The 13,459-nt window shown below is 51.8% G+C and overlaps 1 protein-coding gene across 1 annotated transcript in view; it reads right to left on the minus strand.

Moving 5' to 3' along the window:
• CTRU02_207959 (AMP-binding enzyme (aureobasidin A1 biosynthesis complex)) overlaps window positions 1-13,459 on the minus strand; it is a gene marked incomplete at both ends in the record, with an annotated part of 37,062 nt that continues 23,603 nt past the window's right edge. Inside the window, one exon of the mRNA XM_070204997.1 lies at window positions 1-13,459. This exon is cut by the window's right edge and continues 23,603 nt beyond it. Within this exon, the coding sequence (XP_070061530.1) occupies window positions 1-13,459 (13,459 nt within the window).

A 13,459-nucleotide genomic window follows, 5' to 3' on the forward strand; every position in this document is an offset into this window, starting at 1 on the left:
TTAGTGTCCTTTGGAAGTCTTCGAATGGCCGTTTGAAGCTTGGCCGTTGCCATTGTGCTGGTCAACTGCAGGGCCAACTAGATTGGCCTCCAAAGTTTGAATTCCGTCGCAGAGATCGAGCAGCATGTTATCGACTGTGGCCTCGTCGCAAAGCTGTCGGTTGACTCCGACTACAACCCGCAAGTGAATTCCATCGGGGTCGGGTATTCCCACAATATCCACATCATGCATGGAGACATCATCTACCGTGTGTCTGTCCAGAGAAGGGTCCACCTTACTGGGCTCTCGTTGATGAGCATCTCGTTCAAGGTAGCCCAGTTGGATCCGCTGATCCTGCTTCTCGCTGTGGGGGTGCATATCGAAGTTCTGGTATGCCATGTAGCAGCTGAAGTTGGCCCCCTTGTCGGGCCAATCCGTGCAGTTCTCGGCAATGTCTTCCAGTCCCAGCGTCTCGAAAGGTAAACTGTTCACGTACTGGTCCTGGATCTGGCGAAGAAGTTCTCTTGGCTTGGCAGACGCCTCCAGGTTGACTCGCACTGGGACGGCATTGGAGCAAGGTCCCACAATGTTTTGAATGTTGGTTGGCAAGCATTGTCGGCCGGAAACAACGCGACCAAAGACGAGGTCCTTGGATCCTATTTCCTGACCCAGCATGAGAGCACAAGCAGCCGTAAAGATCGTTGCAGGAGTGATGCCATCTGCATTCGCTTGATGAGGCGCCTTGATGATCTTTTCCGAAAGCCAAGTGCCCTTCTGGCGTTCATCCTTCTCGTGTTGATGAAGGTGGCCATTCTTGTTAGCCGCCTTCATGATGGTCATTGATGAGTTCTGAAGGACAGAGCGCCAGAACTTGTAACCATCCTCGCGACTGTCGACCATGTACTGAATGTACCGGGCAAACTTGGGCGGTGATGGCAGCCGCTCACCGATATACAATGTATGAAGAGCCCGGATGACATGCTCAAAGCTCATGCCGTCGTATACAGCGTGGTTCATTCGGAGAACCATGCGTACAGGTGATCCCGACTTCTTCAAAATAGCAATACGAAGCATGGATTGCCCAAGGCGAAGCGGATCGCGTGCATCCACTCCTACTAGATTGTGTGTTGCTTCGGTCATGTCTCCTTCGACCTCAATAATCTCGGTGGGGATGTCCAAATGCTCAAGGAGTACTTGATAGAACTTGGTGCCAGCAGACAAGAAAACCGTTCGGAAGATGTCGAAATGCTGGATCATAGCTGTAGATATCTCCCTGAGTTGCTTAGAGGACGTTTCGGCAGGGAAATCAATGTAGAAAAGCGCCGGAGCGCGCGGCTGCTGTGTAAGAGCATCGTGGATGAAAATCTTTTGTGACCATGTAGCTGGGTAGGAGTTCTGAATCTTGCCGTAAGAGGGATCCAGCTGGGGAACAAGCTCCTTGTGGACGAATGTTTCTGGGTCTTCCTCTGATAGAAGCTGGTATGGCTCCCTGTTTACCATGCGAGACGAACCATTGTTAGTTCCCTCTAATAGAGTATCCAGAATCTTTCTAGCAAGGTCGACGGGAACCGGCTTATCAAAGATGTCTTTGACGGTTACATGGATGTCCAAGCGTCGGCTGATTCGTGAGGCTAGCTTCGCTGCCATGAGAGATTGTCCGCCAAGGTCGAAGAAGTTGTCTGTAATACCAACTTCAACGCCAAGAACATCAACAAACTCCTCACAAAGGGCCGCCTCAACCTCATTGCGGGGGCTCACACGCTCCGAGGATGGCTTGCTGACAGGAGCGGCTTGTGCTTTGCGAGTAAGCTCACGCCGGTCAATCTTACCGTTGGCGTTGATTGGCATGCGGTCCAAAGCTATGATTTGCGATGGAATCATGTAGGGGGGCAATAGAGTCTGCAACTGTTCCCGGATTTGCGTTTCAACCTTACGGCTCTGGAGACGTTGAAGAGGGCGGTTCGTGAGGAGGTTTGCTGGCCGGCCTTGGTCCTCGGTAGGGAACTGGAACAAGACGCGGGAGCCATTGGTAGTACGGTAACGGTGGAAGACGGCGTCGATTCCGCCGCTCTGGGACCGTTGTCGTGCCCAACTGAGCTCAACGCGGAAGCCTGCTTCCTCGGCGAGCTGAGCCAGGTCTAAGGCAGATAGAGCCACGCGCTGCTCGGCAGCGCTGCGAATACCTGAGATCCAAGCTTCTCCATCAGTGGAGTTTTGAGATTCATCGTCATTGTCCAGCGACTCAACTATCAGTCTCTCGAACATGGTCTTGCTGTATGGCACGTTGCTGACAGCGATGGTGGGTGCACCAGATGAGGCCTGTAGAAGAGAGACAAGACCGTCTCGGTGAAGGGAGGCCGCCTGGAAGTCGATCCAAGATTCAGAATCAATCTTGTGAACTGGCAACGTGGGTTCTTCTGCGCCTCTGACGTGTACCACGGCTGCGTATCGGTATCTGCTGAGTTCGTTTGAGGCCTTCATCCGCTTGGGTAGAATTTCCACATGCCAGACGTGTGCCGGAATTTTGCTCAATAATCCTGTGAAGAAGGCTGGGTCAACCAGAAGCTCTTCCTCATTTTCCTCCAACTCTGTAATCTTTCGATGAACGCCTTCTTTGCTAACACCATCTCCCAAGGCTGCCAGTGCTCTGCCGGCGAGGAAGCCTTTGTTTATGGCATACGTTCGCATATCGCCAAAGAACAGGCGCTTAACACCCGGCAGCTGCGCAAGGTTCTGAATCACCTCTAGAAGGTAATCGGCCGAGGGGAAATATTGCGCGACTGAATTGGTGACGACCATGTCGGTGCGTGACTGAGTCACCTGGTCCAGCCGGCCAACATCTGTCGCTGTACCGACATGAACCTCAGCCTTATCCGCAAGTGCTGGGATTGCCTTGATGCTCTTTTGTACGAAATTGGCGGCTGAGCTAGATGGTTCAAGACCGACATAGCTCTCTAACCCTTGACCGAGATTGAACAGAATCATACCGGTACCCGTTCCAATCTCAAGCACCCGGCCAGCTGGCTTGCCGTCGAGCATGGCAATCATACCCTCGTCAAGCCATTCTTGCATCTCGTCTGTGTCGATCAATGTACCGTCATACATGGACGTCCAGCCCAAGAAGTCGTTACCAATGGCAGACTGGTCGATGGTTTCGAGGTCGGCATACGTGCCGATTTCGAAGTGGGTTTCCCATCCTTCCACCTGCTTGCTTGCCTCGTCTTGCGTGGAGTTGTCATCTTGCACAACGACGAAGCCGACCAGCTCTTGTTCCTGACCTGGTGGACGGCGAATAACGACAGCTGCATCCTGAACAACGGAGTGTTTCAACATTGCTGACTCCACCTCAGCAGGTTCGATACGATGACCACGGATCTTGGTCTGTTGGTCGATGCGGCCGAAAAATTCAATTTGGCCATCAGATGGTCGCCATCTAGCCCGGTCGCCCGTTCGGTACGCCCGTTCAGGTTCGCCACCGTTGATAGAAAGCTGTACGAACCGGTTTTCATTGAGAGCTTCATCGGTATATCCACGGGCAAGACCGTCGCCCGTGACGACAAGTTCACCCATTACACCGACGGAAACCAACTGTTGTTGCGAATCCATGATGTAGGCTCCAGAGTTGCTTACTGCCCGACCAATAGGCACACCATGTTCGAAGACGTCTCCATCTCCGACACGGTAGATAGTACTTGCGACTGAATTTTCCGTAGGGCCGTAAGCATTGTAGACTGCTGTTTTCACGAGTGATTGCGCATGGGTAGCATCTGACGGGTTCAGGCGATCTCCACCAAGGTATAGGATGTCCAGGGCGCCAATAGTAGCTGGAATGTTGGCAAGACATTGCTTGAGCAGTGCGGGCGAAAGCATTGCCACATTGATTTCTTCCCGAGCAAATACAACCTCAAGAGCTCGGCTGTCGAGGGTGGTGAAGTAGTCGATGCAGATGAGGGTTGCGCCATTAAGGAGAGCAGTATACATCTCCCATGCTGAGGCGTCGAATGCAATGTTTGAAACGTGCGACATACGGACGCCGTTTTCAGGAAGTTCAGAAACAATATTGCTTTGCTTCACTAGTCGAACCACGCCACGGTGTTCGACCATCACACCCTTAGGTCTGCCGGTGGAGCCTGAAGTGAATATGACATATGCTAGGCTTGTTGGCGATGGAGGTGAAGACTTGGAGGAAGTATTTACGCCATTTTGCCGGGACAAAGCGATGGCATCGGTTAAGGAGACGAATTCCACCTTAGAAAGACGAACGTCAGGTGTGGAGATATCGGCACCAAGTAATACTAGTTGAAGGTTTGGTACAGCCGATAGAATAACCTCCAGACGAGCGACGGGAACGTTGACGTCAAGAGGGAGGTAGGCCAGGTTTGCCTTCAGGATAGCAAGGAAAGCAACGGCTGTTTGACATGACCGCGGCGCAAGAACACCCACAATAGACTGTGCAGGCATTTTCTGTCCCAAGAGCCAGTTTGCTAATTCGCTAGCCTTTTCGTTGAGTTGAGTGTATGTAAGCTGCGAATAGGCATCCTTGATAGCAATTCTCTCAGGATGAGCGGCCACCTGCTCTTGGAAGACGTCTATAATGCTCGAGTCCCTTGGGTAGTTCGTCTTCTCAACCTCAAGAAGTCCCATATCATGCAAAGTGCCCAAACCGCTCGTGAGCGGGAGACTTTCAATGGGTGTCTGTGGTTGTTCGAGACCCCGACGAAGAACCTCTTGGAAAATATCGACGAGACTGCGGACGGTTGAAGCTTCAAATAGGTCAGCAGCATAAAGCACGTTACCACCAAGGTAACCGTCTTCTTGGAAGAGATGGAATTCGAGATCGAAACGGGTTGTAATGGCTGTAGGCAAGGGCTCGCTAGTCATGCCTTCGAGTTTGAGCCTTCCAAGGTCTTGTTGTGAGTGGACGGCAAACATAAGCTGTACTAGAGGGTTCCGTGAGGTGTCCCTCGACCCGGGCAGAAGCGCTGATACGATGCGTTCAAAGGGGACGTCTTGGTTCTCGAAAGCAGCAGTCGCTGTGTCATGGACCTGCTTGACTAGCCCCTCGAAGGAGTGGTCGTCAACGACAAGCCGCATGCATTGCGAATTAACGAAGAAGCCAATCATCTCCTCTAGTTCTGGGCGATTTCTGTTGGCGATTGGAGTGCCGACTGTCGCATCTTCGACGCCCGTCAAGCGGAAATGCGTGGCACGGAACGCAGCGAGAAGGGTAGCAAATGCAGTCACTTGGTGAGTGCGACAGAAGGTCTGAAGGCCTTCAAAAAGAGCACCATCAATGGTGACTTGAATGACACCTGCCTCTCCAGATAGAATAGACGGTCGTGGTTTATCGCAGAGGAGCTCAGCTGGGGAGCTATCAGCTAGCTGCTCAACCCAATACTCTAATTGTCTTTGATGCTCGATGACCTGGTCATCTCTCTTTTGCCATTCTGCGAAGTCGCGGTATTGGATAGGCAGTGGCGCAATTTGGGCCAAGGGATCTTGGCCTTGGAGTGCAGCATCATAGAAGATAGCCAGCTCTCTACGCAAGATGTCAACAGACCAACCATCAGAAATGATATGGTGCATAACAACAGAAAGAATGAAATCTTCCTCCCCAAGGCGGAAGAGCGACACTCTCCATCCTGGCTCAGTAGATAAATCGAATGGGACCTTCTGCTCCTCCTGTAGTAGGTGCAAAGAGGTAGTAGGGTCCTTGTTTGATACGTCGATAACTCTCAGGGCCTTGGATTGAGGCGCATGGACAATTTGCACACCAACTCCATCTTGTTCCTGGAATGTTGTTCGAAGCGTCTCATGTCGCTTCTCCAACGCATGGAGTGCGGATGTTAGGGCTCCAGTATTGAGCTGCCCACGCATGCGTACAGAAAGAGGCATAATATACCAAGCACCGCCAATGTTCAACTTGTCTAGGAACCAAAGGCGGCCTTGGGCAAAGGACTGTGCCACAGGTCCGCTGTATGGTTCTGGTTTGATGGGCTTGTGGAGGGAGGATCCAAGCTGAATGACGGCTGCTAGGTTCATAAGAACAGGCTGATCGAAGACATCCTTCACGGAAATTTGAGTGTCAAGCCGGCGGCTGATACGGGCTGCAAGCTTTGTAGCCATGAGGGAATGTCCACCGAGGTCGAAAAAGTTGTCTGTGATGCCGACTTCGACGCCGCCGAGGAGATCAGTGAATTCCTCGCAAAGTGCTGCTTCCACTTCGTTACGGGGAGCCACACGTTTTGCGGCTCCGTTGCTCCTTGGTGCAATAAGAGCTTGTTGACCTAGTTCGCGGCGATCAACCTTTCCGTTTGCATTCAACGGCAGTTGGCTGAGTACGATAATCTGCGCCGGAACCATGTAGGGCGGGAGAACGGTTTGTAAGTGCTGGCGGATTTCTCTCTCGGTATCCCAGACAAACTGTTGTTCGTCCTCGCAAGTTTCAACATCCGTATTATCGGCGCTGTTGGGTTGTTTGACTGCAACGAAGCCCACAATGTCTGCATCCTGGCCTTCTTCCTTGCGAAGAACGACAGCAGCGTCGAGGACCTTGTTGATACGGAGCATTGCTTGCTCGATTTCAGCGGGCTCAATTCGGTGGCCACGGATTTTGACTTGCTGATCCATACGGCCGAAGAATTCAATCTGGCCATCGCGCCTGTATCGAGCACGATCTCCTGTGCGGTAGGCCCTGATAACTTGCCCGTCAATTTCAACCTGCACAAAGCGGTTCTTGTCCAGGGCTGAGTCGGTGTAGCCTCTTGCTAATCCGTCTCCAGCCACAACCAACTCGCCCATGACGCCAAGAGGGACGACTTGGAGACGCGAGTCCATGATGTAGGCTGAAGAGTTCGTAATAGACCTTCCAATAGGCACGCCATTAACACATTGCTCGTTTGTACTCATTGGGTACATAGTACTAAACGTCGTGTTCTCGGTTGGTCCATAAACATGGTTAAATCTCTGCTTGACTAACTCGCATGTTCGGAATGCATCTGTCGGTCGCATTGTTTCGCCGCCTGCAAACAGCAAGTCCAGGTTGCCAATAATGGACGGTTGTTCTTCGAGGAATTGCTTCAAGAGGGCGGTTGTGACGAAGGCTGCTTTGACGCCGTGGGCCGAGAGGGCTTGACCAAGAGCAGAAGGATTTAGAACCGTCATATGATCAATGCATACTACCGTGCCTCCGTTCAGGAGTGGCGCATATATTTCCCATGTGGCAGCGTCGAACGCCAAGTTCGATAGATGGGCAATTGGCTGGGCTGCCTGGGCCTGTGTCATCAGATTGGTCGACTTCACAAGTCGCACGATACTGCGGTGTTCAACCATTACGCCCTTGGGCCGACCAGTTGAGCCGGAAGTAAAAGTAACGTAGGCGAGACTGGTAGCACTAGCGGGGGCGCTCAGGCTGTGGTCGAGAGGGTTGACAGTTTCTCCCAGTCTTTGTGCATCCCCAATTCGTACCTGCTCAACATCCGAGGACTCAATTGTCAGAGCTGGAACCTTAGCGCCGAGTAGAACCAACTTGTGGCCAGGCACAGCATCAAGGATAGCTTCGACACGTGCGGAAGGAATATTGACATCCAAAGGGAGATAAGCAAGGTTCGCCTTGAGGATACCGAAAAGAGCGACAACGGTTTGGCACGAGCGTGGTGCCAACACCGCAATCAAGGTCTCAGGCGCAATCTGTCGGCTTTGAAGATAATCGGCAATCAAATCGGATTGCTGATCAAGCTGGCGGTATGTAAGTTGAGAAGAACCATCAATGACGGCGATCTTATCCTGATGTCCCGCTGCTTGCTCAGTGAAAACATCAATGACACTCGAATCGCGGGGGTAGTTTGTTGTCTGCATGTCGAGCAGGCCAATCTGGCGTAATTCAGCAAGCCCATAGGTGAGTGGCAAGCTTGAAATAGGCGCCTCTGGTTGCTCAAGTCCCTGGCGAAGTATCTCTTGGAAGATATCAACTACTCCACGAATTGTTTCTGGCTCGAACAGGTCGGTTGAGAAAATAGCGTTGCCACCCAAGCAGCCTTCCTGCTGGGCAAGATAGAACTCAAGGTCAAACCGAGTCGTAGGCTTCATCGACAGTGGTTCGCCCTCAAGGCCTTCTAACTGGAGCTTTCCGAGATCTTGTTGCGCATGAAGTGTGAACATCAACTGGATCAGAGGGTTGCGAGATGTATCTCTTGACCCGGGTAGCAATGCAGACACGATGCGTTCAAACGGAACATCTTGATGTTCGAATGCAGCTGTGACTGTGGATCGGACTTGGTTGACGAGAGTGCTGAATGAGTCTTGATCCGAGACGGCTGTTCGCATACACTGTGTATTGACGAAGAAACCGATCATTTCTTCAACCTCTGGTCGGTTACGGTTGGCAATAGGCGTACCAATTGTCGCGTCTTCAACGCCTGTTAGACGGTAATGGGCGGCCCGGAAGGCTGCGAAGAGAACAGCAAATGATGTAACCTCAAAGGTTCGGCAGAAAGCCTGAAGCTTTTCATAAACAGCTCCCTCGACCTTGAATTGAATAACACTGGCTTCGCCTGACAGGTTGGAAGGCCGTAACTTATCGCAGAGAAGGCTAGCCGGCTGGCTTCCGTTAAGTTGCTGTTTCCAGTATGCTAACTGTCGCTCTTGTTCAGCCACTTGTGCTGATTGCTTTTGCCAAATCGAGAAATCACGGTATTGTATAGGAAGTGGCGAGATCTGAGGCTCTTTGCACAGAAGTGCGGCAGTGTAGAATGTAGCCAGTTCGCGTTGAAGGACGTCAAGAGACCAACCATCGGAGATGATGTGATGCATGACAACGGAGAGTATGTGATCCCGGTCTCCTAGTTGGAATAATGTGACGCGCCAGCCCGGTTCGGAAGACAATTGGAAGGGCGTCTTCTGATCCTGGTGTAGCAGCTCCATAAAATCTCCTCCAGCTGGGACCTTGACAGTCTTGATTTGTCTGAAACGGCATGGGTGAATGACTTGCATACCAACGCCATCGTGGCCTTCGAAAGTTGTTCGGAGGGTCTCGTGACGTTCCTCAAGGGCATATAGTGCGGTCCTCAAGGCAGTAACATCCAGTCGCCCACGCAAGCGAACTGCAAGAGGAACCAGGTACCCTGTCGCACTAAGGCCAAGTTGCTCGAGGAACCAAAGTCTTCCTTGAGCGAAAGATTGTTCGACGGGCCCTGAGTATTTATAAGCCTCAATTGCTCTATGTTGTTCTGAATCTCGCTCAATGATAGCAGCGAGATCCGCAATCAGGGGCTGATCAAAGATATCCTTCACAGACACGCGAGTGTGGAATCGGCGACTCAAGCGTGCTGCAACCTTTGTTGCCATAAGAGAGTGGCCACCAAGGTTAAAGAAGTTGTCAGAAATTCCAACTTCAACACCGAGGATGCTGGCAAATTCCTCACACAGGGCAGCCTCAACGTCGTTACGAGGTGCAACACGTTCAGAAGTGTTGTGTTTGTTAACTGCCAACTTAGCAATACGCACAAGTTCGTGACGATCATTCTTGCCGTTGGCATTAAGAGGCATCTTGTCGAGGATGATGATCTGAGCGGGTACCATATATGATGGGAGAAGAGATTGGAGACGCTGCAAGATGCTCTTTTCCGTCTCAGTGGCTGCGTCAGTACCAGCAGCCACTCCTTGGGCGACAACGAAACCAATGACATCTGCCTCCTCATCTTCCAGCTTTCGGAGAACTGCTACCGCGTCAAGCACAGAGGGGTGCCCCAACATAGCTTGCTCAATCTCAGGAGGCTCAATACGATGGCCGCGGACCTTGATTTGCTGGTCGATTCTGCCAAAGAACTCGATTTGTCCATCACCAGGGCGGAAGCGAGCCCGGTCGCCGGTTCTGTAAGCTCGGACAAGCTTGTTGTTGACAGAAATATGGACAAAGCGGTCTATATCGAGGGCTGAGTCGGTATAGCCTCGCGCTAGACCATCGCCGGTCACTAAAAGCTCGCCCATAACACCCATTGAGACAAGTTTCTGACGTGAGTCAACAATGTAGGCTCCAGTGTTATTCAAAGCACGTCCAATAGGAACGCCGTTAACAAAGTCTTCGTCTCCGTTGACGGCATAGGCGGTACTCGAGACCGTGTTCTCGGTTGGTCCATATGCATTATACACATTGACCTGTACCAGCTCCTGAAGCTTCAGGGCGTCGCGTGCATCAAAACGGTCACCAGCAGCCAAGATGATATCCAGGGCGGCAATGGCAGCAGGCATGTTGGCGAGACATTGTTTCAACAGTGACGGTAAAATCATTGCTGCTTGAACTCTTTCGCGAGTGAAGACGGATTCGAGGGCCTTACTATCCAATGTCGTATAATAGTCGATGCATACTACCGTTCCGCCATTCAGGAGCGCAACATAGATTTCCCAAGTTGAGTTGTCGAAAGCAGTGTTTGACAAGTGTGCTACACGGGGGGCGTTGGGCAGCTTGTATACTTCGCGGCTCTGTCTGACCAGCCTGTTGATTCCACGGTGCTCGATCATGACTCCCTTCGGGCGGCCAGTTGAGCCAGATGTGAACATGACGTATGCTAGGCTGTTTGCATGAGGTCGGGTATAGCTGGCTTTGTGCGTATCATTCTCCTTGTAGGCAATGGCCTCGGCAAGCGGTACCAGCTCAACGTCTGCAGTGAGCGACTCAGGTGCTGTCACGCCGCTTCCAACAAATACCACCTTACGCCCAAGAATTGTTGAGAGAATTGTTTCATTTCTAGCGGCGGGCACATTGACGTCGAGTGGCAGGTAGGCTAGATTGGCCTTCATAATGCCAATAAATGCCACAATGGTTTCGCATGATCGCGGCGCGAGAACACCGATTAAGCTTTCAACAGGAAGCTGGCGCTCGCGTAACCATGCTGCAAGTCGATCGGAATGTTCGTTCAGCTCGGCATAGGTGAGTTTTGACACTGAATCAGTGACAGCCACCGCCGTCGGGTGAGAGGTAACTTGTTCAGAGAACAAATCGATCACGCTAGCCTCCCGTGGATAGTCTACCTTCTTAATGTCAAGGAGACCAAGATGATCCAATGCTGACAACCCGTCAACAAGTGGCAGGCTAGCAAGAGATACATCAGGTTGTTCAAGACCGTTGCGCAACACTTCCTGGAATATGTCAACAATGTTTTGGACGGTGTCTCGGTTGAACAAGTCGGTAGCAAAAAGGACAGTGCCACCAAGGCCTTCATCCTCGTGGAAGAGGTGGAATTCGAGATCGAATCGGGTAGTAGGCGCCATGGGAATTGCCTCGCCTGTAAGGCCCTCAAGCTGAACCTTGCCAAGGTCCTCTTGTGAGTGGAGGGCAAAAAGAAGTTGAACAAGCGGGTTCCGTGATGTATCTCGCGAACCGGGGATGATGGTAGACACAATGCGTTCGAACGGCACATCCTGGTTCTCAAATGCTGATGTAGCGATTGACCGAGTCTTTCTCACGAGGCTGTCGAAGCTTTCTTCCTCGCCTTCAATTGCAATCCTCATGCATTGAGTGTTGACGAAGAAACCGATTAATTCTTCTAATTCGGGTCGGTTGCGGTTAGCAATAGGAGTGCCGATCGTGGCATCCTCTGCACCTGTGAGCCGGAAATGGGCTATACGGAATGTGGCAAGCAAAACTGCAAATGGCGTTGTGTAGTGGCTGCGGCAGAAGCTTTGGAGACTCTCGTAGAGAGAGCCCTTAATGCTTAGCTGAACAACACCTGCATCCCCAGAGAGGACATCCGGACGAGGTTTATCGCAGAGGAAACTTGCTGGCTGACTGCCGTGAAGCTGGTCTTTCCAGTAGGCTAGTTGAGATTCATGTTCAGCCACCTGTGCCTCTTCCTTCTGCCATATAGAAAAGTCGCGGTATTGAACGGGAAGAGGGTTGGCCTGAACATGAGCAATTACATCATTGCCTTGCAGAGCGTTGGTGTAGAACTGGCCCAGTTCTTTGCGCAAGATATCAACTGACCAGCCATCAGAGATGATATGATGCATGACGACTGATAGAATGTGGTCTTCGCTGCCCAGACGGAAAAGGGCCACTCTCCAGCCCGGTTCTGATGTCAGATCAAACGGAGTGGTTTGCTCCTTGCTAAGGAGTGTCTGGTAGCCGTCGTTTGAAGCAGAGACGTCAATGAGTCTTAACGGTTTAGCCTGGCTTGGCAGGACAACTTGCATGCCGACACCATCAACATCCTTGAAAGTAGTGCGTAGGGTTTCGTGCCGATCTTCTAAGGCTTGCAGAGCGGCGCTAAGCGCGTTGATGTTAAGCTGCCCACGAAGGCGGACTGCAAGTGGCACCAGATACCAGGACGCAGCAATCTCAAGCTGTTCGAGGAACCACAGACGGCCCTGAGCAAATGACTGTTCCACTAGCCCGGTGTATGGCTTCGCGATGATGGGGCTGTACTGAGTTGAGCCTCGGTTGATGACACTTGCAAGGTCGGCTAGAACTGGGTGATCAAAGATGTCCTTGACAGATACACGTGCGTTAATACGACGGCTGAGACGAGCAGCTAGCTTCGTTGCCATAAGGGAGTGGCCGCCAAGGCTAAAGAAACCGTCAGTAACGCCAACATCGACTCCTAATACGTCAGCGAATTCCTCGCATATGACAGCTTCAATCTCATTGCGTGGCGGAACACGCTCAGAAACAATAGCCGAGGTCCTTGAATGATCTGCTGCTGCTTCTTGGGCCCGGCGGGTCAGCTCGCGACGATCAACCTTGCCGTTGGGGTTGAGAGGCAAAGTATCCAGTCGGAAGACTCGGGAAGGAACCATATAGGATGGAAGTGAGCTCTGCAGTTGCTCGAGGAGACCCCTCTCGAGTTTAGAGGCGAATTGTTCTTCTCCTGTGGTACCATTCTCTTTTACAGCGCCGTTGGTGTACTGGGCTGTGAAAAATCCGACAAGTTCCGAGTCTCGCCCGTCTTCCGGCTTTGAGATCACGATAAATGCATCGTCGATTCCTGGATATTTTGCCATGGCTTGTTCTATCTCAGCAGGCTCGATTCTGTGGCCTCGAACCTTGATCTGCTGATCCATACGTCCGTGGAATTCGATTTGGCCGTCCGTTGCTCTGAACCGGGCGCGGTCACCCGTTCTATACGCACGAACAATCTGACCGGCAATAGAAACGTTAACAAACCGGCTTAAGTCTTGAGAGGCATCGGTATAACCGCGTGCAAGACCATCGCCTGTCACCACGAGCTCTCCCATGATGCCGGCAGGCACAAGTTGCTGTTTTGTATCCATGATGTATGCCCCAGAGTTGCTTATAGCTCGGCCGATAGGGACACCGTTAGTGCATGGCTCCTGTGCATGCATTTGATACATTGTACTAAACGTTGTGTTCTCCGTCGGGCCGTACACGTGACAGAATGACTGACGCACGAGTTGAACAGCTCTGTGAGCTACGTGCGTCTGCATCCACTCGCCACCTGCAAACAACAGGTCAAGACCGCTAATA

The sequence above is a fragment of the Colletotrichum truncatum genome (assembly GCF_014235925.2).
Source record: "Colletotrichum truncatum strain CMES1059 chromosome Unknown Contig_0004, whole genome shotgun sequence".
Taxonomy (NCBI): domain Eukaryota; kingdom Fungi; phylum Ascomycota; class Sordariomycetes; order Glomerellales; family Glomerellaceae; genus Colletotrichum; species Colletotrichum truncatum.